The following is a 27,360-nucleotide window of genomic DNA, read 5'->3' as shown; positions in this document are numbered from 1 at the left end:
ACTGACCTATTATCTCCCCGCCAACACAGCAGCAAACCCCCTCGCCTGCTCACAGGGGTGTTTAAATTCCTTTGTGGCCTCGCCCCTCCCTATCTCTAATGACCTACAACCCTTCAAGAACTGTGTTCCCCCAACTCTTGTTTCCTTGTCCATCACCTCGCTCCTTAGTCCCACCATTTGTGGTCATGCCTTTATCTGCTTCGGCCCTATACTTTTCACCCCACCATTGGCAACTGTACCTTCAGCTGCCTATGCCCCACACTTTGTAAGTTCCTCCCTAAACCCCTCTCCCTATCTTTCTTTAAGACCCTCCTTAAAACCCACTTCTTTGACCAAGCTTTGGTCACCCTTCCTAGTATTTCCTTCTTTGGCTCGGCATCCATTTTAGACTGATTATGCCTCTATGAAGCACTTTGGGATATTTTCCTGCGTTATAGGCACTATACAAATTCAAGTTGTTGTTGAATGCAGCCAAAGCAACCCGTTACGTAAAATGGAGCAGCAGCCCTGTAGGAGCACCTTGCCCCTGCCATTGATTGCACTCCATGTGTCCGTGAAAATGTGCAAGGATCACACTCAAAATATTATAGTGAGCTGACATCACTGAATCCAACAAGGTCAACTCCTCTCCCTACGTGCATGTGAGTTTGTAGAAGTGCGGCGATTCTGGCTGCATTTTTGCCAGGAGAACTGAATTGGCCCTGCTGTCTCACCAGCAAATAAATGCTGGGAGAAGTGAGGAAGAAGTTTGCTGGTGTCTGAAGAGTAGCCAAGGTAAGTGTACTCACACTTTATTTATTTATTTATAACGTCGCTTTACAATGTATCTTAACAGCACTCCGCTGTTAGTTTGTTCACAGAGGGGAAATACGCAACAGTATGGTGACTGCTTACCTACTTCCCAAATGCACAAGCATGCCGATATGTTAGCAGTACACTCTGTATCACTGCAATGTCAAAGCACCTGCAGTGGCCCATGAAATGTGATAAGAAATATACGTTAAAAAAACATCCAATCAAGGTATCAGAATGTTTGCAGACTCTCATAAAATGTCTGATAGCTGGAGTCCTCAGCTGCCACTAGTTGAGGCAGGTTCTCTTCTTCCCCCCTTGTAGGACAAAATTGTGTAAGTCAAATCACCACATTGCAATGGTCCTGGGTTTCTAAGACAGCTTGTCCCGCATGTTTCTGATCCTGGGTCCCTCTTCCAGAAGCAGCAGATAGAGGAGGATAAACAGCAGGATACTCATAGGCACATCCTCACCACATTATGCTGCATTACTTGCAACAGGTGCACAGCTGGATACAGGACTCAACCCCTGATAATACAGGTCATCGAAGTCCATCACGCATCAGTTTGTTGGATGCTAACCATCATATTATTGGCCCAGTAAGTTTGGCAAATCTGTGAAACCAATGTAGATAAATGTGCATTCATTGAGGGCATAGTGAAGATTGAGATTGTTATGAGAAGGTCTCCTCAATGTGAAGCTAGAGAACTGTTCTTGAAGTTAGCAAAGGTTGTTCATCTGCTGCATCCAAGCCTTGTTGATGTTCACCGCTATCCTCTGAGTGGTTCATGTTGATTGCTCCTTGTACTGTGAAGTTATGGAGCACGACAATGATGCATAAGATTTCAGCCAGGCTATATTGTACAACAATTCCATATCTATTTCGACATCTGCATCTTTTCTTCACTATGCCTATGGGCAGCTCAATAATGGCCCTCTTATATGCATATACTTCATTATACCTGTGCTTTCCATAAAGATGCCATGAGATGTCAGGGCTGCAAATGTTAATCTTTTCTCCCAGGAAACAACTTTGCACTTTCCTTTCTGAGTCAAATAATGGGGGCATGTTGGATTGCCTTAAAATAACATGATGAGAGCTGCCTGAAAAACAGGCATTGGCGTACATGTCGATGGTCAAAGACAAGCTGGATGCTGGAGTGGTCGCTCTTGCAGTTCATAAATAGACCACTATTTTATGCAGGAACATATAGGGCAATCAATGATGTCCTCGTCTTTGGGAAATACTGTCATTTGAAAAAAGCCCAAAGCTCTCCTGTGTTGTTGCCAGAAGTGCATGGGTAAAGTAATTAAGTTACTAGCTCTGCAACCAATGCATAAGTCACCTGCTTAATACATACACAGACTGCTGATTGACTGATAATGCTATTGTCCCCAGTAGTAGTCTGAAATTAGCCTGAGACAAAAATATTCACAGCTGATTTGGCTTTTGTCATGTATCCTACATGGCTACTGTGTGCACTATCACAAGGTGTGCCATCAGCGGGCACAGCAGTGGGAGACTTGTAGGTTACCTGTACAGGTGTGCCTGGCCTAGTATAAAAGGCAGGCTACCATGCGTAATCCTCACTCTGAATTTAACAAATAAAGGACTAAGGTCACTACCGGTTCTATACCCATCGATGGCCCGAAGGCCAGGTAATTGTGAAATATGCCGCAGACCTCAGGAGGCTGGCAGCACCGTGCAAGTTCGGCAACCACCTCAACGAAGCGCTGCAGGACATTTTTGTCATTGGAATTGGCCACGAGGGCCTTCTTCATAAGCTACTGTTGGCGGACACCACAGTCACACTGCAGAAGGCCATCTCCGAGAGCCAGGCATTCATGACCTCAACCTGCAGCTCTAGGCAGATGTCTCACCCTCAAGACTCAAACTCAGCAGGTACTGTGCACAGAGTGGCGCCGTTTAGAGACTGGACTGTAGAGAGAACAGGCCCCCAAGTCCCTTAACTCAGACTCCGCCGAGGGGGGCTAATCGAATAGCTCCATGCTGGCGTTGTGGAAGGAATCACAGGGCTTACCAGTGCCGTTTTAAAGACTATGTATGCAAAGGCTGCAGCACAAAGGGCCATCTCCAGTGAATGTGTAAGAGAAATATGACTCGCTGTGTTGATGAAGAGTCTGCAGATGGCCATGAATCCAGCATGGATTATGAAACTAAAAGCAGAGAGGCAGCTCAGCCACATGATGAGGTATATAGCATGTTTACCTGCACCATCGAGTGTTCCCCGCTGAAGATGGAAGTCGAGATAGATGGCGTTCCAGTCTTCAGGGAAGTGGACATGGGGGCGAGCCAGTCAGTAATGAATCAAGAAGCCTTTGAGAGGCTATGGAACAATCAAGCTGAACAACCCAAGTTTGGTCCCAGTTCAGGCAAAGCTGCGCACCTACACCGATGAACTTATCCCAGTCGCTGGTAGTGCGAATGTAAAGGTACTCCATGATGGCACGGTGCACAAGTTACCTCTGTGGATTGTTGCAGGTGATGGACCAACGCTGCTCGGCAGAAGGTGGATGGAGAAGATCCATTGGAAGTGGGAAGACTTGAACCCTCAGCGATCGACGTCCTCAGTGTTCGGAGGCACAGCAAGCCCTCATTTGAGGGTGGACCCGGCACCAGAGAGCAGACCAGCACGGCACCCGAGACACAGACCGCTCAGCATGACTGCGTGGAGATGATCCAGCTGAGACGACTCGAACGCACCTTCCAGGCTCCAGTGGCAGGACTCCAGAGGAAGAAAATCGGATCGAAAGGTGACTTCCCAGCTTCGGTGGCAGAACCAGGGGAGAAGAGGATCACCGCAGTCGACATCGTGGATGGAGGAAAGATGGCGCCCAAACCACGAGATGAGGCGCTGAAGAAAAAGATGGCCGTGCTAGACCATGAGGTGCTGTGCTGATGGAGCAACACGTGGCACCAAATGGGGAAGAGGATTGGGGTAAAGAAAGCAAGACTCTCTTAAAGGAGGCCTGCAACCCACTACAATTAAAGGGACAGCTCCACTCACTCAAGCAATGTAATAGCAACTGTAAGTTAGAGACAAAATGTGTAACTGACGATCAGAGTTGTGTACATGCAATAAGCAAGGAAAAGTCGTGCGATCATGTAAAATGTGTAATTGATGATCTGAATTGTGCACATGCAACCAGCGAAGAAAAGTCACGCAATCATGATCGGACCCACAGAGTGTCCATCATAAGTAATGAAAAGTTGTGCGATGTAGGATTTCAACTGCACGCAGCCAATGCAGCGGGCAGACACCCATCGGGAGCACACAGGTCCAGCGAGCTACCCAATGCTGTAGCCTGCGTCCTGGGGACCAGAGTTATGTACTATGGAGTGTGGCCACAAGCAGCCAACACACAGAACTGCAGAGCAAGCAACCTCAGCAGGGCAACGGCATTGGTTTCGATACCCTGCCCCTGATTGGCTCCACCTTTCAGGCACCCGATGGCACCAACCGCCACGAGCCTGAAGGAGCAGACTGTACTAAGGCGCAATCCCCAGATTCCATCGCCACCAAGGCCATACCCGTAAACGAAGGGTCACCCGCTACAGTTCCCCCAAAGGGGACCGGGACCAGCCAGGATCCCAAACCAAACAACGCCTAGGCTAGCGAGTCAGCAGTTCCCTGTGCACTGCTAGACGACAGCTCCTCAGGGAGCAGCAGCGACCCTGGGCGCAAAGAAAGGACAGTGAGGTCACAGGCATCTGTGAACCTGCCCGATGCTAGGAACCACGGCAACAGACCCAAGAGCAGGCAACTTGAGCCAACCGGGTTCCCACTGCCACGAGACTGCCGGGACACCATCCAGCAGTTCTGGAACTAGTTTGTCCTTAAGCACCGGTCACCGCATTGATAATGTATCTCATCAGTCTAACGTATTTGCCTCACAATGGAACCACAAATGTAATGCAACCTTGTTTTTCTGAACTTGAATGTATATGAATGCAATGAGCCTCTGGCATAATCTATATGTGGCGGGTGGGGTGGGGGAGAAAGACAATGGAGTGGTCAGGGACACACACACAAACAGCAACCACCAGCACTCTACTGCACCAACCACTCACCCAAGATCGAAACGACCTGCCAAGGGTCAATCAGATAGAGTCCAGATAGAGCTAAGCCCAGAGCACAATCAAGGCAGAGGCGATTTGCACTAAAGGCTTAGCGGGTGGGGGGGGGAGTGGCGGCGGTGACATCATGTATCCTACATGGCTACGGTTGGTACTGTCACAAGGTGTGTCACCAGAGGGCATAGCAGTGGGAGACTTGTAGGTTACCTGTACAGGTGTTCCTGGCCTAGTATAAAAAGCAGGCCACCCGGTCTGATCCTCACTCTGCAGTTAACAAATAAAGGACTAAGGTCACTACAGTTCAAGTACAACATATTGCCTCGTGAGTCATTGTTAGAGCATCTAGGGACTCAACAGCCTTGTCTACCATTGCAGTGCTGTGCCTGGCCTGAAGTTTGACTGCAGGTCACTTTGCAGTACGCGACACAACTCTGTTGTACCTTCCCTGGTGAATTATAGCCTTCACATACATTATTCCTCACATGTGCCATTCATAGTCTATATACCCACATGAGTGGGAGGGTAATGGTGCAGTCCTACTGTAATGTAATCTGATGTACCTGACATCCCTTGTTCCTCCTCTTTGTCTTTCTTCAAATAGCACAAACAAAGAGGAATTATCACAATTCCCCAATGAGTAGTTCATTAACAAAACAAATACACCAACATTTGTGCTGCAAATGCCTTACAGCAATGGAGATGGTCACAAAATGTTGCAGGATGAAAAACAACAGAAATACAAAAAAAGCAGATTGAAAGCACACCTGAAACTTACACTTTAAACAGATTTGCATTGAAAGGTCCAGCCTAAAAATCCTGGCCACCCAACTTATCTTGCTGAAATGAAGAAGTAGTGTACTTCAAACATAAAGGTCAGAAAATGGTTAATGTCTAGATAATGTCTCTGCATTATCATACAAGAGTGAAATCACCACCTCTTTCTAGTCAAGGTTTCATGCACTGTTCATTTTCACTGTTGGAAATTTGCATTATTTGCATTGTGGCCATCATGGTATATGATTTCCACCCACATTTCAGTTCTAATGCCACTATTCTGCACATTTATGGAATATCAGAGAAAGAAATTGGGGCCTCTCTCCATAGTGAACAAAATAAGCAGTTAACTGTAGTTTATCAATTAAACTTTTACTCAGAAAGGCTTAGTCAATAACGTCTTCCAGCTTATTTTCAAATCATTTGGAAAAGAAAATTCTATACATTTGTGCATTAAACCAAGACATGCTTATAAATTTACACAGAAAAATAAATACATTTTCTTTAAATTATCATATATATTATTAAAATTGTATGTCCTGTCAGCTTTCCATTCAAAAATTCCATCTCAACCATACCTATGTGTTTTTCAATGTTGATTGCATGCACGTCTGGTGATGTCTTTAATGTGGCAGCCGCGGGAATACCTTTAGATTTAGATCTGCCTGCATTTTCACACTCTGGCCACGCGGCGGTGTCAGAGAGCATCATTCAGGAGCAAATTTCAGAAATGGTTCTGCCAGCTGGATGCCATTTTTTTTAAAGTGTTTTTTGTTCTCAGGTAAGTTGGTTTTGATCTTAATTTTCAACTTTAAAAATATGCTGCTTTAATTTTATATTTAAGTATGTTTTGTAACTTTCTTACAGTATGTCCCATCCCCTCCTTTCCTTTTTTAGATGAGTAGCAGGACTCCCGGTTGGGGCCCTGCTGCCCTGCTCTGCCTGTTCCAGTGCTTTCTCCCAACAGTCTTGCTGTCCTCCCATCCTCACAAAAACCCTCTCCATTCACTTCATGAACTGTCAGGCCTCTGTGTTTTACCCCCATCGATCTCAGGCCAGTTCTCCACCTCTAACGTGCCACCATTTGCCCTCATTCACCTCCAGCCAGTTCTCTTCCACTGCTTTTCCTGCCACTTTCTGTCACCTGCTCAGTGCCCATGTGTCTAGTCCCAACGGTCATCTTTCAGCCATCTAGGCCATCATTTCTCTCCCGCCTCTTGTCATGTGCTTCTGCCTCCCATCTTGGCCAGTCAATTTTGGGCCTCTGGCATCGTTGCAACTCCCCTTAGGCTTCCAGCTCCCATCACTGCTCCCTGCTGTTGTGCCTGGAATCATAGAATGATACGGCACAGAAGGAAGCCATTCAGTCCACTGAGCATGTGCTGGCTCCTTGGAAGAGCTATCCAATTAGTCCCACTCCCCTGCTCTTTCCCCATAGCCCAGCAAAATTTTCCTTTTCAAGTATTTATCCAATTCCCATTTGAAAATTATTATTGAATCTGCTTCCACCACTCTATCAGCAGTGCATTCCAGATCATAACAACACGCTGCATAAATTTTCTTTTTCCGTATTTCTGGTTCTTTTGCCAATTACCTTAAATCTTTGTCGCCTGGTTACCGACCCTTCTGCTGCAGGAAGCAGTCTCTCCTTATTTACTAACACCCTCCAAGATTTTGAACACCTCTATCAAATCTCCTCTTAACCTTTTCTGTTCCAAGGATTCTTAAGAGCATCTTTCAGGATTGGCCCTCCAACACCATTGCTGCTCCCCACAAGGTTGCCCAATACTCCCTCACAATTTATTTTCCAGTCGGGCTGAGAAAATGGATTCAAACAGAAGACTTTCAGTGTTAGAGTGGCTCACTCCATCCCAATTGAACATACATGCTCACATACTTTATCATTCCATAAATGTATATATTTGATAGATAGACTGATCTCTTTACTCGCCATATTACATTTAAACTCTTTTCAGGTTTTCTAAGTGGATCATGCACTTTAAAACATCTTCCATAGTTTTATGCCAAGGGCCTCCTCGAGACAAGTTATAAAAGCTTCTCATTTCAATTTTTCTTTAATTAAAGTTTATACTTTTAATGATGGCATTAGTTTTTTTATACATTCTATATATTAAGTATGATACCTTTAATATATTGTACACTATTTTATATTTAATGTTATAGTTTTATTATATTATGGATATTATAATTATTATATTATTTTCATGTATATTATATCATATTGTATCATCTAGCTTATGTTTAATATATTGTATTTTATTCTTATTCCTCCAGTTTCAGAGAATTTACTTTGTTTTCACCCTCTATTGGCAATGCGACAGGAGATCATATGGTTGTTTTGAATTCTCAGTATAGACAGAAGAAACCACAGGTCTTGTAACCACCTCTCTCTCTCAGATATAACTTGGTGATAGATTAAATATAAAACTTTACCAAAGAAGCTTTTAATCTTCTCCAGCTTTTTGAAATTAATTGGAAATGAGGTTGTAACAGGAGGAATTCTGCATGCTGCTGCATGGAATGGGAATATCAGGTTATGGCAGTACGAGGAGGAGTCCTGGAGTGCGGTTGGATTGAGAAAGGAGTACAGGAGTGAGGGCCTGCAGGGTGTGGCAATGGTGGGACAGTTGACTTGGATGTGGTGACACTGGGTAAGCAGTGGTGGAGAGTGAGACTATTGCCGATAAGGTTTGCAAATTTACACGGCTGTTTTTTTAAAAGCAGATTTGATTTCTGAGTGAATTGAAGATGAAAGACTTACTACAACCACTGCGGCAATTTTTTTGGCAATTGTTGGATTGATTTGCAAAGCGTGAGCAAATCGCCAGTCACAAAGATCGAAGATAACCTTCACACCATATTTCTGGGTTTTCACCTCCTTCACAATTAGTTCTGATGTAATGAGACTGACACGAAACACTTCATAGGCTGAAAAAAGCTTGGGGTCCCAGTGTCCTGGAAAAATAAGCACTCAAGTCAATGATAAAATAGCAGTCAATTACCCTATTGCAACCTCTCATGGGACAGTTAAATTCACCCAATATTTTTGCCCTTATGTTCTTTCATATCTCGCTGAACTGTCTGCAGATTTCCCCATCTATTTCATCTCCATTGTTTGATGATCTGTAACTTTCACCGAGAATTATACATTTTCCTTCCTATTTCTTAACTCTATCCATACACATTCTGTTTTGATGTAACCCCAGGACATCCTTACATTCCAGTACTGTGATAGAATTCTTCACAAGCACTGCCCTTTTTTGCCCTCCATCTCTCCTGAAGACATTGTAACTGGGAATATTAAGGGGGCGAATTTCCCCAGTGCCCTGTTTGGGGATGGTAACAGAGTCAGGGCGGGACTTTCTGCACCTGGCCCGGAAATCCCGCCCCTGTTGGGGCGGGTTCGGGGGCGCGACACGACTGCTTTGCGTAGCGCTGACATGTTTCAATGTCCTGCCCCTTCTGTTAAAGGGGAGGGCCGCTGCCCACTCCATCGGGCCTTTGATGGCCTCCACTGGGCCACCAGGGTGGCATGATGCCAAGGCCACTGTCTGGCACACAAATGGAGTGCCGGGCTGCATGATGGCAGCCCAGACCATGTGAAAGAAACACAGAAGGGCTGACGGGTGAGTCGGTCAGAAAAAAATGCCGGCGCATGGCGCTCCCCACCTCCCCTTTAACATCTGCCCTGTGAGCAGATGTCAGCCCGGTGCGGACACCGCTCGTAGCGGCCTCATGGGGGTGCTAGCTAATATCCGCCGCGGGGCGAAAAGGGGTCGTTGCGCACTTGCGCAGCCGCTCAGGGCACTACTAGCAGGGCGCAGCACTACCATGTCAACACCTTTGCTAACACCCACACAATTTCGGGAATGCTAACGGGAGGTGCAAAACAAGTCAATTTCAGCCCCTAAGTTCCCAGTCCTGTCCCAATCTAAACCATGTCTTTGTTATCGCTCCTGTATCATATCCATCCATAGTTCTTAATCCTTCTAACACTCCGGTTTTGTTTTGAATGTGTGTGTAGTAGATCGAGACTTCAATTTTTTGGAACAGGACCTTATTCCTTTTTGTGATTTACTCATTTAATTTTTTTGATATCCCTTGCCCCTTTTACAGTGCTTTAAATCTCTCACTAGCTGCTTCTTTCCATTTCTTCTCTGATAATATTTTATCACTATTTATTTCAGCTGTTCAATTAATAATGCTCTCCCTTTCTAGTCTGAAATGCAGACTATCTCCACCCCTTGCCATACAGTTTAAATACTGTACCCCCACTGCTCCATTTACTCTCACTGCAAAAACATTGCTGGTTTTGGTTGAAGTGAAGCCCTTGTTTCAGTATTAGCTTTCCCCTGTTCTACAACTTGTTCCAATACACCAATAATGTAAATCCTTCTGTCCTGCACCAATCCAATAGTCTCACATTGACTTTCCTAATCTTCCTCTCATTGACCTGCCTAGTTCATGGTACAGGAAGCAAACCATATATTATCACCCTAGGGGCCTGCTTTTCAATCTAGAGGCTAATTCCATAACCTCCCTCTTCTACCCCTGGAGATGGCAACTCACTTTGTTAATTTCACACTATCCTGAACTGCAAGCAGCAGGGAGTCTGGGGACATCAGATGCCGACAAAAGGCCCAACGGGGCGGAGAGGCGGGAGTGCAAGCAGCAGGGAGTCCGGGGATGTCGGAGGCCTACAAAAGGCCCAACGTGTCGGAGAGGTGGGAGTGCGAGCAGCAGGGAGTCTGGGGACGTCGGAGGCCTACCGGTGCAGCTGCAGCAGGGAGGCAAGAAGAAGTAGAAAGAAATCGAAAGATGACGTCACAGCCAAGGGGGTAAGTGATTGGTAAGTAGTTTTCCTTTTTCTTTTCTATATCAGTAAGTAACCTTTAGCATTGTTATTGCTAATTTAAGTTAATCTAAGGGTTAAGACATGGCAGGAGAGCTCGGACACGTGTTATGCTCCTCCTGTACTACGTGGGAAGTCAGGGACGCTTCCGGTGTCTGGGAAGAGTATCCGCCTCCAGCTCCTGACGGACCGCATTGCGGCACTGGAGCTGCGGGTGGATTCACTCTGGAGCATGCACGATGCTGAGAATGACGTGAACAGCATGTTTAGCGAGTTCGCCTCACTGCAGGGAAAGGGTACACAGCCAGATAGTAAATGGGTGACCAACAGGAAGAGCAGTGGAAGGAAGGTAGTGCAGGGGTCCCCTGCGGTCATCCCCCTGCAAAACAGATACACCGCTTTGGGTACAGTTGAGGGGGATGACTCATCAGGGGAGGGCAGCAGCAGCCAAGTTCATGGCACCGTGGGTGGCTCTGCTGTACAGGAGGGCAGGAAAAAGAGTGGGAGAGCTATAGTGAAAGGGGATTCAATTGTAAGGGGAACAGATATATGTTTCTGCGGCTGCAACCGAGACTCCAGGATGGTACGTTGCCTCCCTGGTGCAAGGGTCAAGGATGTCTCGGAGCGGGTGCAGGACATTCTGAAAAGGGAGGGTGAACAGCCGGTTGTCATGGTGCACAAAGGTACCAACGATATCGCCAAAAAACAGGATGATGTCCTACGAGACGAATTTAGGGAGCTAAGAGCTAAATTGAAAAGTAGGACCTCAAAAGTAGTAATCTCAGGATTGCTACCAGTGACACGTGCTAGTCAGAGTAGGAATCACAGGATAGCTCAGATGAATATGTGGCTTGAGGAGTGGTGCAAAAGGGAGGGAATCAAATTCCTGGGATATTGGAATCAGTTCTGGGGGAGGTGGGACCAATACAAACCGGATGGTCTGCACCTGGGCAGGAACGGAACCAATGTTCTGGGCAAAGTGTTTGCTAGTTCTGTTGGGGAGGAGTTAAACTAACATGGCAGGGGGATGGGAATCTATGCAGGGAGGCAGAGGGAAATAAAATGGAGGCAGAAGCAAAAGATAGAAAGGAGAGTAGTAAAAGTGGAGGGCAGAGAAACCCAAGGCAAAAAACAAAAAGGGCCACATTACAGCAAAATTCTAAAGGGGCAAAGTGTGTTAAAAAGACAAGTCTGAAGGCTCTGTGCTTCAATGCAAGGAGTATTCGGAATAAGGTGGACGAATTAACTGCGAAGACAGCAGTTAATGGATATGATGTAATTGGCATCACGGAGACATGGCTCCAGGGTGACCAAGGTTGGGAACTCAACATCCAGGGGTATTCAACATTTAGGAAGGATAGGCAGAGAGGAAAAGGAGGCAGGGTGGCATTGCTGGTTAAAGAGGAAATTAATGCAATAGTAAGGAGGGACATTAGCCTGGATGATGTGGAATCGGTATGGTTGGAGCTGCGGAATACCAAAGGGCAGAAAACACTAGTGGGAGTTGTGTACAGACCACTAAACAGTAGTAGTGAGATTGGGGACAGCAGCAAACAAGAAATAAGGGATGTGTGCAATAAAGGTACAGTAGTTATCATGGGCGACTTTAATCTACATATTGATTGGGCTAACCAAACTGGTAGTAATGCGGTGGAGGAGGATTTCTAGGAGTGTATTAGGGATGGTTTTCTCGACCAATATGTTGAGGAACCAACTACTGAGCTGGCCATCCTAGACTGGGTGATGTGTAATGAGAAGAGACTAATTTGCAATCTTGTTGTGCGAGGTGCCTTGGGGAAGAGTGACCATAATATGGTAGAATTCTTTATTAAGATGGAGAATGACATAGTTAATTCGGAAACTAGGGTCCTGAACTTAAAGAAAGGTAACTTTGACGGTATGAGGCGTGAATTGGCTAGAATAGACTGGCAAATGATACTTAAAGGGTTGACGGTGGATAGGCAATGGCAAACATTTAAAGATCACATGGATGAACTTCAGCAATTGTACATCACTGTCTGGAGTAAAAATAAAACGGGGAAGGTGACTCAACCATGGCTAACAAGGGAAATTAAGGATAGTGTTAAAACCAAGGAAGAAGCATATAAATTGGCCAGAAAAAGTAACAAACCTGAGGACTGGGAGAAATTTAAAATTCAACAGAGGAGGATTAAGGGTTTAATTAAGAGGGGAAAATAGAGTACGAGAGACAGCTTGCAGGGAACATAAAAACTGACTGCAAAAGCTTCTATAAATATGTGAAGAGAAAAAGATTCGTGAAGACAAATGTAGGTCCCTTGCAGTCGGATTCAGGTGAATTTATAATGGGGAACAAAGATATGGCAGACCAATTTAACAAATACTTCGGTTCTGTCTTCACAAAGGAAGACACAAATAACCTTCCGAATGTACGAGGGGACAGTGGGTCTCGTGAGAAGGAGGAACGAAAGGATATCCTTTTTAGACGGGAAATTGTGTTAGAGAAATTGATGGGATTGAAGGCTGATAAATCCCCAGGGCCTGATAGTCTGCATCCCAGAGTACTTAAGGAAGTGGCCCTAGAAATAGTGGATGCATTGGTGATCATTTTCCAACAGTCTATAGACTCTGGATCAGTTCCTATGGAGTGGAGGGTAGCTAATGTAACACCACTTTTTAAAAAAGGAGGGGGAGAGAAAACGGGTAATTATAGACCAGTTAGCCTGACATCAGTAGTGGGGAAAATGTTGGAATCAATCATTAAGGATGAAATAGCAGCGCATTTGGAAAGCAGTGACAGGATCGGTCCAAGTCAGCATGGATTTATGAAAGGGAAATCATGCTTGATGAATCTTCTGGAATTTTTTGAGGATGTAACTAGCAGAGTGGACAAGGGAGAACCAGTGGATGTGGTGTATTTGGACTTTCAAAAGGCTTTTGACAAGGTTCCGCACAAGAGATTGGTGTGCAAAGTCAAAGCGCATGGTATTGGGGGTAATGTACTGACATGGGTAGCAAACTGGTTGGCAGACAGGAAGCAGAGAGTCAGGATAAACGGGTCCTTTTCAGAATGGCAGGCAGTGACTTGTGGAGTGCCGCAGGGCTCAGTGCTGTGACCCCAGCTCTTTACAATATACATTAACGATTTGGATGAAGGAATTGAGTGTAATATCTCCAAGTTTGCAGATGACACTAAACTGGGTGGCAGTGTGAGCTGTGAGGGGGATGCTAAGAGGCTGCAGGGTGACTTGGACAAGTTAGGTGAGTGGGCAAATGCATGGCAGATGCAGGATAATGTGGATAAATGTGAGGTTATCCATTTTGGGGGCAAAAACACGAAGCAGAATATTTTAGAATGGTGGCAGATTAGGAAAAGGGGAGATGCAACGAGACCTGGGTGTCATGGTTCATCAGTCATTGAAGGTTGACATGCAGGTACAACAGGCGGTGAAGAAGGCAAATGGTATGTTGGCCTTCATAGCTAGGGAATTGGAGTATAGGAGCAGGGAGGTCTTACTGCAGTTGTACAGGGCCTTGGTGAGGCCTCACCTGGAATATTGTGTTCTGTTTTGGTCTTGCTATTGTGCGAGTGCAGCGAAGGTTCACCAGACTGATTCCAGGGATGGTTGGACTGACATATAAAGAGAGACTGGATCACTTGGGCCTTTATACACTGGAGTTTAGAAGGATGAGAGGGGATCTCATAGAAACGTATAAGATTCTGACGGGACTGGACAGGTTAGATGCGGGAAGAATGTTCCCAATGTTGGGGAAGTCCAGAGCCAGGGGACATAGTCTTAGGATAAGGGGTAAGCCATTTAGGACTGAGGTGAGGAGAAACTTCTTCACTCAGAGTAGTTAACCTGTGGAATTCCCTGCCGCAAAGAGTTGTTGATGCCAGTTCATTGGATATATTCAAGAGGGAGTTAGATATGGCTCTTACCACTAAGGGGATCAAGGGGTATGGAGAGAAAGCAGGAAAGGGTACTGAGGGAATGATCAACCATGATCTTATTGAATGGCGGTGCAGGCTCGAAGGCCGAATGGCCTACTCCTGCACCTATTTTCCATGTTTCTATGTTTCTAACACTCTTGGGTGATTGCATTCTAGAGAGTGCATTCTGATGCTGCAGCATTGATCTATTGCTCCCTGAACACAGAGATCCCCTGCTCAAATTCTTGACAAAATGCAAATATGCTACACTGAGGATCCATGATGGCCCATGTATTGCACTCCACATGTCTTGTGTGGGGTCCCTGCTCTGTCATCCTTGTGTCGAACTTAAAAATGTAAATGTGTAAGTCTGAAGTATCACTAGCATTAAACACTCTCAAGAATCAAACTCCACTTACTTCACACAAATATTAGTTACCAGGGAACAAAATCCTGTTTAACTATAACTGGATGCTGAACTTCCCCGGAGGCTAATCTCCAAAGTCTGCCCACCTTTCACAGTCTTTGGACTCTCACGACTGTCAGTACAGCGTATTTGCAAAATGTGATTGAGAGTTTGTTCATTTTCTTTGAAAACTATCACAAGCCATCTTAGAGGGAATTTCAAAAAGAAAGTAACTTCTTTCCTTATTTTAATTCAATCATCTTCTAATATAATTTCTTTGGTAAATTAGTCAATGTGTTGGAATCATAGAAAACTTGTGCCAATCTTAAGTGAATGATGCAAAGTGGCTGCAGTAAGCAGCAGTATATATTGTAATATATTGCTGCAATTACAGGTATGGTAGCATAGTGGTTATGTTACTGGACTAGTAATCGAGAGGCCTGGACTAATAATCCGGAGACGTGAGTTCAAATCCCACCACAGCAGCTGGGGGAATTTAAATTCAGTTATCTGGAAATAAAAAGCTAGTATCAGTAATGGTGACCATGAAACTACCGGATTGTCATTAAAACCTATCTGGTTCATTATTGTCCTTCAGAGAAGGAAACCTGCTGTCCTTACCTGGTCTGGCCTATATGTGACTCTTAACTGCCCTCTGAAATGGCCTAGCAAGCCATTCAGTTGCAACAAACTACTAAGAGTCAGCACTATGGGAGTACCTTCACCACAAGGACTGCAGCAGTTTAAGGAGGCGGCTCATCACCACCTACTCAAGGGCAATTAGGGATGGGCAATAAATACCGGCCTTGCCAGTCCTCATCCTGTGAACAAATAGAAACATAGAAAATAGGTGCAGGATTCGGCCATTTGGCCCTTCGAGCCTGCATCACCATTCAATAAGATCATGGCTGATCATCCCCTCAGTACCCCTTTCCTGCTTTCTCTCCATATCCCTTGATCTCTTTAGCCATAAGGGCCATATCTAACTCCCTCTTGAATATATCCAACGAACTGGCATCAACAACTCTCTGTGGTAGAGAATTCCACAGGTTAACAACTGAGTGAAGAAGTTTCTCCTCATCAGTCCTAAATGGCTTACCCTTTATCCTTAGACTGTGTCCCCTGGTTCTGGACTTCCCCAACATCGGGTACATTCTTCCTGCATCTAACCTGTCCAGTCCCGTCAGAATTTTACATGTTTCTATGAGATCCACTCTCATTCTTCTAAACTCCAGTGAATACAGGTCCAGTCGATCCAGTTTCTGCTCATATGTCAGTCCTGCCATCCCAGGAATCAGTCTGGTGAACCTTCGCAGCACTCCCTCAATAGCAAGAACATCCTTCCTCAGATTAGGAGACCAAAACTGAACACAATATTCCAGGTGAGGCCTCACCAAGGCCCTGTACAACTGCAGTAAGACCTCCCTGCTCCTATACTCAATTCCTCTCGCTATGAAGGCCAACATGCCATTTGCCTTCTTCACCGCCTGCTATACCTGCATGCCAACTTTCAATGACTGATGTACCATGACACCCAGATCTCGTTGCACCTCCCCTTTTCCTAATTTGTCACCATTCAGATATTCAAATAAAAAAAATCAACATTAACATTATTTCAAACAGGACAATTTAGCTGCTGGAGATTCATATTGGTTTATCAATGACACACTGTGTAACGTGCATGATATAATGGAAGTTGTAGTGTATAATGTGTAGATCCATGCAGAAGAAAACTTGCCAATGTGCGTCAGAGAAAGTGGGAACAGTATCAAATAAGGAAATTAAGACATTATGGCAGAGTGGCAGGATATAGAGTGGCGAAAAGGGCAAGAGAAGGCAGGGAGATTTCCTCCTCTGCCTAGGGTTGAAACAAAGGTTGGAGAGATCAGTGCAATCCTTCTACTGATACAAAGAGCTCAAAATATCTGCTTTCCTTTTGGACACTTTTTCTCCTGAAGGTGCTGACTCTTAATAAAGTATGCTTCTGGGCACAGCCCCTCCATTACCTCACCCAAATGGCGATTCTTCATGTATGAGCAAAGACAGTGAATTTCAACATGTTATTCTATTGTGGAGGTCATCACAGCTAAACCCTAGCCTGTGCTCATCAGACATTTATACACACATACTTTCCAACAGGGCTCACTGAAAAGTGATCAAGAGCAGAAAGTACCTCCCTTTCCAGGGTTGAATTCAACACAAACTTGGCATCGAACTGGAGCTTCGCTATCTGAACACGATCCACTAAACCATTACAGAGCATCTACTCTCACTTCAGCATGGATCGCTCTTCCTGCATTTTGTAGCACTTAAGAGCTACATTTAGAATTGTGCAACAAGTGCCCCAGGTGTATAGAAAGGTACGCATTATAATTAATTATTATGCTCCTTTTTTCAGGACTTCACGGTTTGGCATGGATTGTAGCATGAAGCAGAATCAGCTGATCATAGATTTTGCAGCTTTGCATTATTTTAACCTTTCTTACAGTGGATTCCTGTTTTCCTTATTTCATCTTTTTAAGTTACTATTTATAGAAAGAGCTCCTTTACAAGTGATAGACAAATATGTATTTGGTGTGACTAATAAAAAATTCCATTGGCATCTGAAATTATAATATTGCCAAACACCTTACCTTGACTTGGAGATGGTATGTGTTATGTGGAGAATGCTTATCCTGCCATTATGCTACACTGTCTCCATGACCTCACCCAACAAATTTTTCAATGCACTCTAAATGTTGCAACATTAGCTCCACCTTAATCAGGAAAGTTCAATGTGGTTTGTTCAGTTTGCTTACACCTCAAGAGATGTCTCTGTACAGCCAGTGGATGTGTTTGTGTATTCCTCACATATAAATGCATTGTATCTCACAATCATAACAGGTCAAACAATTCAATAAACTACTGATGTTCAGGGAATTATATTTTTTATGCTAGTCATCAGTAGGTTGGTGATCTGTTCTGTACACCAGTGTCAAAATTAGAGAATCAAGGAGAGTGCATGACTTAGAAGACGCAGTACTCACCAATTTTATAAATCAAAACCCTACTTCCACTGGAATCACGAGACCTCAATACCCCATGGTAACCAGCTTTTAGGAGACCCACGATTGATAAAGGTCTCAGATCTGCACTTATCTCAGGGCATTCAGCTCTCCATTTATGGTAATTTGACAGTAACTGTGAAGAGAATGTGAAAAGTTCTTAGTTGGGTAACGGATTAAATGAATAGGAATCCTCTCTCCCTTAACCAGTTGTTGCCAAACGTTTGTTTTTATTTTTTAAATCCCAGTTTTATCTTGTCTCCTGTGGCCCAAGTGGCCGCTCTTCAGGTACAAGCCTTGACAACATTTCAAATGTTCAAATGGTGCCATGGGACCTTTAAAAGAACAGAAAGATAGGACCTCAGGTTAGTGTCTCATCTGATGGATGAAATGCCACAACAGTGCAGTATTCCTTCTTAATTGCACTGGAGCGTCAGCCTAGATTATGCAGTCACTTCTTGGTGTGACACTCAAACCCATTACCATCTGACCAATTTACAAGACTGCCAACAAGTTGACACAGGATCCATCTAATGGCTGCAAATCCTGCCAACACTCATTATTGTTTAAGCTCACGCATGAATAGTCACTTTGACGAAGTAGTGAAGGGTTGTCAGCGGCAATGGAACTGTGACCCCCTAGTCCATTCCGCAGTTACCCCAGCACCCCCTCCCCTTCCCACAACACCTTCCCGTGCAAGCGTAGGAGATGCAACACCTGCCCTTTTACCTCCTCCCTTCCCACTGTCCAGGGCCCCAACTACTCCTTCCAGGTGAAACAGCGATTTACTTGTACTTTTTTCAATTTAGTATATTGTATTCACTGCTCACGATGTGGTCTCCTCTACATTTGGGATACAAAACGCAGATTGGGTGAACGCTTTGGAGAACACCTCCGTTCAGTCCGTAAGCATGACCCTGAACTTCTGGTCGCCTGTCACTTTAATTCCCCGCTCCACTCCCACTCCGACATCTCTGACCTCGGCCTCCTCCACTGTTCCAATGAAGCTCAACACAAGCTTGAGGAACAGCACCTCATCTTTCTTTTGGCTCTTTACAGCCTTCTAGACTCAACATCGAGGTCAACAATTTCAGACCATAACCTCTGCCCAAATTTGCTCTCTTTCCTCCTTTTTTTAAACCTCCCCGCGCCCCCCCCAATCTTATGTAAAAACAATTCTCTGTTTCCCATGGCAGCTGGCAATTATTCCACCATTCACATCCTATCTAGACTAATCTCTTTCTCACTTCTGCCATTACCATCTCAAGTTGGCCCATCATCCCTTTCTAATCTTTTCCATCTTCTACCCTATCACAGACCTTCCCTTTTGTTCTTTCCTCCCCTCCCCCTTTCAGTGCTCCTTAAGAATTTGTTCATTTCGAACATTTGCCAGTTCTGGCGAAGGGTCATCGACCTGAAATGTTAACTCTGTTTCTCTCTCCACATAGGCTGCCTGACCTGCTGAGATTTCCAGCATTTTCTGTTTTTACCACTACTAACTAGTCTGATCGGTTTAAAAAAGTTGACAAAACTGTATTCTTTATGGAATTGGAGTGATACTGGATTGGGTTATGAATTATGAGGACAGTCTCACTTGCACAATGAACTCAGAATGCCACCTGTACGTGTCAAGGCCAGGGAGACATTCAATTATTGAATGTAGATGCCTTGAAATTGAATCGCATAGGCACCATTTTGCAAGGTACTACATAGCCTCTGAAGTCTACAAAATGGCAGGCAGGAAGCACGCGCACACTTTCAACTGAAAATGCGCTGCCTGCCATATTGGGTAAGAACAAAGAGTAAAACAGTGAGAACTGGAGCAGTTTATAAGGAGAACCGTGGCAGCCAAGCCCAGCAGTGAAACAAACCCAGATTGGCAATGAATCCGGAGGAAACTGAGCAAAGTATTTAATTTACAATATATACTTAACTAAATAAATAGTTAAATAAATATTCAGAATAATTAATAATTAATATAAAACTTAGTTTCAGAAGAGCGGACAGTGAATCAAATGAAAAGGAAAATCTGCAAAATTGAAGTCACGGTGAGCACTGAGGAGCAGCTCTGAGGGTGAGTAAAACGTAAGTAAGTGTTTTTGTAGCAAAAGTTGTCTACCTATTTTTAATTTAATTTAAACTAAATAATTAAATAAAAACAAGGTTAAATATGGATGGCAGTGCAGGTGATCTACCTCAACTGCAGCATGTGGGAGTTTGTGGAGAGCATCTCAGATGACCATGTCTGCAGCAAGTGTCTGCATCTCAAGGAACTTCAGCTCAAAGTTGTTGAGCTGGAATCCGAGGTGCAGATGTTGCGATGAATCAGAGAGGGGGAAGAGTTGCCTGGACACTTTCATACAGGAGGTAGTCACACCCCTTAGATAGTGATAAAAGTTTGGTTAGTGGTCAGGGACAGGAGGGTATGACTGTGAATCAGGCAGGTAAGGGGACCGCAGGCGCAGTTCTGGAGGAGCCTTAGCCTTTGCCTTCTTGAACAGTTATGAGGTTCTTGCTGCCTGTGTGGATGAGGGAAAAGTCTGCAGGGTGGATTTGCAAACTGACCACGGTACCGTGGTATAAGAGGCCATTGAAATTGGGGGAGTGAAAAAGAATGTGGTAGTGTGGTAGGGGACAGTATAGTTGAGGGATAGATATTGTTCTCTGCAGCCGTGACCAGGAGTTCCGAAGATTGTGTTGCCTGTCCGGTGCCAGGATAAAAGGACAACTCCTTGTGGCTGGAAAAGAACTTGGGGCTAGATTTTACACTTTAATGCATATCGCCCAAAAATGGGCGTTACTTCCGGCATGGGTGGTAAAAATGGCTTTTCAGATCGCCGGCTTCTCGCCCATTCTCAAAGCACCTAGTCTCCATTTTTCAAATTGGGCGTTACCGTGAGCGATATGAAATGGGCGGTAGAGTTAAATCACTCTGACTTTCTGCTGTAAAGTGTCACCATCATTAGCAATGGCATGGCAACGCTCGATTCCCGCGATTCAGGAGGTCAAGGGTGATCATGACATGCGCAGAAGAGTAGAGAGAGAGAGAGAGAGAGGGAGCTGAGAGGGACTGAAAGCGTGTTGTGGGAAGCACGAGGGAGATTCACCAGCAGCAAAAAGCCTACTAAGCACCAAGAACATAGTTGGCACCGAGTTTTTGTCCAACAAATAATATATAACGTGGAAGGGATGGTGGAGGCCCTGGAGCTGGTAGCCAGGAACATTGGTGGCAGAGGGCTCCCAGCGGCCCCAGAGCGCGGCACTGCAACCAAAGGTGCCACACCCCCATTGCCAACCACACATGAGAGCCAGGAGCAACATCTTGCTTCTGGCTTGGAGCACATTCCCACCTCGGGACCGTCCTCTCCTGTATCCGTCCAGCGGTTCGGCTGTTATCCACCCCCACCCCACCCGCCCAATGAAGCATCGCCTGAGGAGTTTCTCGGCCAGATGGCTTGGAGTCAGGAGGAGAAGGGGAAGAGGTAGAGGTGGGGAGGAGAAGCGGGGGGGGGCGGGGGGGAAGAGATGGTTTTTACAGAAATACTGATGATTTCGGACAAATGTTCGGTTTAAATGTTTTTTATTTAACAAAACCTTGTTGCGCATTGGCTCAGATAGCTGCACCATTACATGCTGATGATTCCTTAACATCAAAGGGTATAATTACACTTAACTCCAATCAACTTAAACTTTAACTGTCAACAAGGTGATGCCCACCATTGATGTATGACAGGCACAGCCAGCAGTGTATCAGCCTTGTAAATAACACCAACGTTCTTTCAGGCAAAGCGATCATTGATGAGCTCCTGACGTAAGCTCTTGAAGCTATAATGCCACCATGGGCCCTTTCATGCAGTCTACAGGGGGGCGGGGGCATGGCTTCAGCATCAGCCTGATTGTCTGGGCCAATGTCAGCATCCACCTCCTTGTCCTCCTCTTCCTCTCTCTGGTGAGGTGGACTGTCAGACTCATCAGGCAATTCTTGTCTCCTCCTGATAGCCAAGATGTGCAACATAGAGCACACCACCATGAATTGAGCTACCTATTCTGGATAGCAATGGAGCTCGCCTCCTGAGTGGTCCAGGCATCTAAAGGGTTGTTTAAGCACTCCAATGGTTTTCTCCACGATATTGCGAGCAGCTCTTTGGCTCTCGTTGTATCGCCTCTCGGCTTCGGTTTGGGTGTCACGCAGGGGGGTCATCAGCCAGGTGGTGAGGCCATATCCTTTGTCACCAAGCATCCAGCATTGACTTTGTGGCTGATTGTTAAACAAGTCAGATACAGTGCACTCAAGCAGGATGTGAGCATCATGGATTCTGTCTGGAAATTTAGCATTCACTGCCATTATAATTTGCTGGTGGTCTACAACGAGTTGGACATTCAGGGAGTGGAATCCCTTGTGGTTCCTGAAAACCTCTGCATCCGGAAAAGGTGCCCGCAACGCGATGTGAGTACAGTCTATTGCTCCCCGCACCTTGGGGAAGTTTGCAATTCTGGAGAATCCTCGAGCCCTTTCACTCTGTGCCTCCCTGGTCATCGGGAAGCTGATCAAGCCCCTCCTGTGTACGTACAGGGCTTCAGTGACCTGTCTAATGCAGCGATGTGTGGCATGCTGAGACAGACCACAAATGTCGCCAGCTGAGGCCTGAAAAGAGCCCGACGCGAAGAATGACAGTGCCGCTGTGACTTTGACAGTGCAGTACTGATGGTGCTGGCAGGCTGCAGATCTCCCCTTATGAGCTGGCATACCTTATTGATAACCTCTTTGTGGAAGTGCAGTCTCCGAAGGCAGGTGTCGGGCAAGTCGAGGTAAGACCGCTTGTCCCTATACTTGCAGGGGGTGAAACGTCTGGTTCTCCTCATCAGTCTGGCACATCTTACATTGGGCATTTAATGCTGTGGAGCGTACCTTCGGCCATCTCAAGTCTGCAGCATGTAATTGGTCATCAAGAGAGGGTGAGAAAGGACAGGCTTCATTGCAATAGCTCTCTGTTTTCCACCGATTGATCACAAACAATGAATGTCGTGACCAAGACACCTATTAAATTCCAATCCAATCGGTCACAGTATGGTCAAGATGTTTTTACAGATGTTCACATCACCTCCAATGACCTCCAGAGTACATCCAAACTCCCCCGAGGTTGAATCACAGCAGCCTTTTAAAGGATGCGACATGTGATGTAGAACATGGCATCCATACCGCTGTGATTAGTTCCGGTTAGTTCCACTTTTTCTGGGCGTTTTTTTGGGAGAGCGATATTGTGGGCGACACGTGGGCGAGGTGGTGAAAGTGACGCTGGGTGATCTCATGGCCGTTAGTTTCAGCAAATGTGATCTTTACGACAAAAAAAAGTGGACGGGCGGTATTATTGAATCTTGCCGTTAATTCCGTGCGGAAACTAACGCTGGGCGATATTATGGGCGTTGATTTCGCCCATTCTGACTATTCCGCCTAAAAAAAGTAGGGAATGCTAGTATTTTTTCCCGGCGTTACGCACATGGGGAAAGTAACGCTTGCCGATAAATTTCCGAAAAATGCCCGTCAGTTTCCATTTTGTGGCTAAATGGGCAATATATGGGCATTATACGTCATTTCAGCAGTAAAATGGACATTAAGTGGATGTTAAGCATGCAAAAAAAAGTGGAAAATCTAGCCCTTGGAGTGGGAGTGGGAGGATCCAGTTGTCGTGGTCCATGTAAGAACCAACAACATAGGTAGAACTAGGAATAAGGTACTTCTGGGTGAGTTTGAGGAGCTAGGGTTGAGATTAAAACGTAGAACCTCACAGGTAATAATCTCATGCTTGTTACCTGAGCCACGTACAAATTGGCACAGGGACAAACAGATTCGAAAGTTAAATGCGTGGCTCAAAGAGTGGTGTGGGAGGCATCGGTTTCAATTCATGAGGCACTGGCACCAGTACTGATGAAAGGGAGCTGTTCCATTGGGACAGGCACCATTTAAACTGGGCTGGCAAATCAAACAACTAGGGCAGTAAACAGGGCTTTAAACTAATGAAGTGGGGGTGGGGGGATTCACAAAAGGGTAAATGCAAAAGCAGTAAGAGAAATGTCAAGGCTGTGTGGCAGAGTAGCGATTTAGATAAAAATAATGGGTCAGGAAGGGACAGAGAGCTTAACAAAGGTAATAGGGCATCAGAGACTAAGGTGACATAAGGAAAAAATAGAAAAAGTTAAAGCTAAAGGCACTATATCCAAATGTACAAAGCATTCAAAACAAAATAGATGAATTAAGGACAGATAGAAATACATAGGTTTGACCTAATAGCCATTATGGAGACATGGTGCAAGGGTCAAGGATGTCTCGGAGCGGGTGCAGGACATTCTAAAAAGGGAGGGAGAACAGCCAGTTGTCGTGGTGTACATTGGTACCAACGACATAGGTTAAAAAAAGGGATGAGGTCCTACGAAATGAATTTAAGGAGCTAGGAGCTAAATTAAAAAGTAGGACCTCAAAAGTAGTAATCTCGGGATTGCTGCCAGTACCACGTGCTAGTCAGAGTAGGAATCGCAGGATAGCGCAGATGAATACGTGGCTTGAGCAGTGGTGCAGCAGGGAGGGATTCAAATTCCTGGGGCATTGGAACCGGTTCTGGGGGAGGTGGGACCAGTACAAACTGGACGGTCTGCACCTGGGCAGGATCGGAACCAATGTCCTAGGGGGAGTGTTTGCTAGTGCTGTTGGGGAGGAGTTAAACTAATATGGCAGGGGGATGGGAACCAATGCAGGGAGACAGAGGGAAACAAAAAGGAGACAAAAGCAAAAGACAGAAAGGAGATGAGGAAAAGTGGAGGGCAGAGAAACCCAAGAAAAAGAATGAAAAGGGCCACTGTACAGCAAAATTCTAAAAGGACAAAGGGTGTTAAAAAAACAAGCCTGAAGGCTTTGTGTCTTAATGCAAGGAGTATCCGTAATAAGGTGGATGAATTAACTGTGCAAATAGATGTTAACAAATATGATGTGATTGGGATTACGGAGACGTGGCTCCAGGATGATTAGGGCTGGGAACTCAACATCTAGGGGTATTCAACATTCAGGAAGGATAGAATAAAAGGAAAAGGAGGTGGGGTAGCATTGCTGGTTAAAGAGGAGATGAATGCAATAGTTAGGAAAGAAATTAGCTTGGATGATGTGGAATCTATATGGGTAGAGCTGCAGAACACCAAAGGGCAAAAAACGTTAGTGGGAGTTGTGTACAGACCTCCAAACAGTAGCAGTGATGTTGTGGAGGGCATCAAACAGGAAATTAGGGGTGCATGCAATAAAGGTGCAGCAGTTATAATGGGTGACTTTAATATGCACATAGATTGGACTAGCCAAACTGGAAGCAATACGGTGGAGGAGGATTTCCTAGAGTGCATAAGGGATGGTTTTCCAGACCAATATGTCGAGGAACCAACTAGGGGGGAGGCCATCTTAGACTGGGTGTTGTGTAATGAGAGAGGATTAATTAGCAAACTCGTTGTGCGAGGCCCCTTGGGGAAGAGTGACCATAATATGGTGGAATTCTGCATTAGGATGGAGAATGAAACAATTAATTCAGAGACCATTGTCCAGAACTTAAAGAAGGGTAACTTTGAAGGTATGAGGCGTGAATTGGCTAGGATAGATTGGCGAATGATACTTAAGGGGGTTGACTGTGGATGGGCAATGGCAGACATTTAGAGATCGCATGGATGAACTACAACAATTGTATATTCCTGTCTGGCGTAAAAATAAAAAAGGGAAGGCGGCTCAACCGTGGCTATCAAGGGAAATCAGGGATAGTATTAAAGCTGAGGAAGTGGCATACAAATTGGCCAGAAATAGCAGCGAACCCGGGGACTGGGAGAAATTTAGAACACAGCAGAGGAGGACAAAGGGTTTGATTAGGGCAGGGAAAATAGAGTACGAGAAGAAGCTTGCAGGGAACATTAAGACGGATTGCAAAAGTTTCTATAGATATGTAAAGAGAAAAAGGTTAGTAAAGACAAACGTAGGTCCCCTGCAGTCAGAATCAGGGGAAGTCATAAAGGGGAACAAAGAAATGGCAGACCAATTGAACAAGTACTTTGGTTCGGTATTCACTAAGGAGGACACAAACAACCTTCCGGATATAAAAGGGGTCAGAGGGTCTAGTAAGGAGGAGGAACTGAGGGAAATCTTTATTAGTCGGGAAATTGTGTTGGGGAAATTGATGGGATTGAAGGCCGATAAATCCCCAGGGCCTGATGGACTGCATCCCAGAGTACTTAAGGAGGTGGCCTTGGAAATAGCAGATGCATTGACAATCATTTTCCAACATTCCATTGACTCTGGATCAGTTCCTATCAAGTGGAGGGTAGCCAATGTAACCCCACTTTTTAAAAAAGTAGGGAGAGAGAAAACAGGGAATTATAGATCGGTCAGCCTGACCTCAGTAGTGGGTAAAATGATGGAATCAATTATTAAGGATGTCATAGCAGCGCATTTGGAAAGAGGTGACATGATAGGTCCAAGTCAGCATGGATTTGTGAAAGGGAAATCATGCTTGACAAATCTTCTGGAATTTTTTGAGGATGTTTCCAGTAGAGTGGACAAGGGAGAACCAGTTGATGTGGCATATTTGGACTTTCAGAAGGCTTTCGACAAGGTCCCACACAAGAGATTAATGTGCAAAGTTAAAGCACATGGGATTGGGGGTAGTGTGCTGATGTGGATTGAGAACTGGTTGTCAGACAGGAAGCAAAGAGTAGGAGTAAATGGGTACTTTTCAGAATGACAGGCTGTGACTAGTAGAATACCGCAAGGTTCTGTGCTGGGGCCCCAGCTGTTTACACTGTACATTAATGATTTAGATGAGGGGATTAAATGTAGTATCTCCAAATTTGCGGATGACACTAAGTTGGGTGGCAGTGTGAGCTGCGAGGAGGATGCTATGAGGCTGCATAGTGACTTGGATAGGTTCGGTGAGTGGGCAAATGCATGGCAGATGAAGTATAATGTAGATAAATGTGAGGTTATCCACTTTGGTGGTAAAAACAGAGAGACAGACTATTATCTGAATGGTGACAGATTAGGAAAAGGGGAGGTGCAACGAGACCTGGGTGTCATGGTACATCAGTCATTGAAGGTTGGCATGCAGGTACAGCAGGCGGTTAAGAAAGCAAATGGCATGTTGGCCTTCATAGCGAGGGGATTTGAGTACAGGGGCAGGGAGATGTTACTACAGTTGTACAGGGCCTTGGTGAGGCCACACCTGGAGTATTGTGTACAGTTTTGGTCTCCTAACTTGAGGAAGGACATTCTTGCTATTGAGGGAGTGCAGCGAAGGTTCACCAGACTGATTCCCGGGATGGTGGGACTGACCTATCAAGAAAGACTGGATCAACTGGGCTTGTATTCACTGGAGTTCAGAAGAATGAGAGGGGATCTCATAGAAACGTTTAAAATTCTGACGGGTTCTGACAGGTTAGATG

General features: G+C 45.2%; 1 protein-coding gene across 2 annotated transcripts in view; it reads right to left on the bottom strand.

The window, feature by feature from the left end:
• ttpa (tocopherol (alpha) transfer protein) overlaps nt 1-27,360 on the bottom strand; it is a 95,820-nt gene that overhangs the window by 26,577 nt on the left and 41,883 nt on the right. For both annotated transcript variants that reach the window (XM_070875536.1, XM_070875542.1), the window contains exons 2-3: nt 17,884-18,037; nt 8,448-8,641 (exon numbers count right to left, since the gene is read on the bottom strand). In XM_070875536.1, coding sequence (XP_070731637.1) covers nt 8,448-8,641; nt 17,884-18,037 — 348 coding nt within the window. The remainder of the gene's footprint in view (nt 1-8,447; nt 8,642-17,883; nt 18,038-27,360) is intronic.

This window comes from Pristiophorus japonicus, chromosome 1 (assembly GCF_044704955.1).
Source record: "Pristiophorus japonicus isolate sPriJap1 chromosome 1, sPriJap1.hap1, whole genome shotgun sequence".
Taxonomy (NCBI): domain Eukaryota; kingdom Metazoa; phylum Chordata; class Chondrichthyes; family Pristiophoridae; genus Pristiophorus; species Pristiophorus japonicus.
This window is presented reverse-complemented; position numbering and strand designations above follow the sequence as displayed.